Below are 214 nucleotides of genomic sequence, written 5' to 3' on the forward strand. Positions count from 1 at the left end.
GCGACTGCAGAGCCCTGAGCACGGTGGACACTGGTGGGGTGGTGAGCAGAGGGTCACCCCCTAACCCATCTCTCCTTCCCTTCCCTCCCAGCACCTCTACAACTCGGCTGCCTTCAAAGCCCGCACAAAAGCCCGGAGCCGGGTGCGGGACAAGCGGGCAGATGTGCTGTGACAGGCGGAGGGGGGGAGAGCCCCCCGCCCACCCGGACTGCCG

General features: G+C 67.8%; 1 protein-coding gene across 1 annotated transcript in view; it reads left to right on the top strand.

Moving 5' to 3' along the window:
• IFRD2 (interferon-related developmental regulator 2) overlaps positions 1-172 on the top strand; it is a gene marked incomplete at its 5' end in the record, with an annotated part of 2,192 nt that extends 2,020 nt beyond the window's left edge. The window contains one exon of the mRNA XM_010083707.1: positions 92-172. Within this exon, the coding sequence (XP_010082009.1) occupies positions 92-172 (81 nt within the window). The remainder of the gene's footprint in view (positions 1-91) is intronic.
• Between the last annotated feature and the right edge of the window lie 42 nt (positions 173-214).

Source organism: Pterocles gutturalis, unplaced genomic scaffold (assembly GCF_000699245.1).
Source record: "Pterocles gutturalis isolate BGI_N339 unplaced genomic scaffold, ASM69924v1 scaffold5510, whole genome shotgun sequence".
Taxonomy (NCBI): Eukaryota; Metazoa; Chordata; class Aves; order Pterocliformes; family Pteroclidae; genus Pterocles; species Pterocles gutturalis.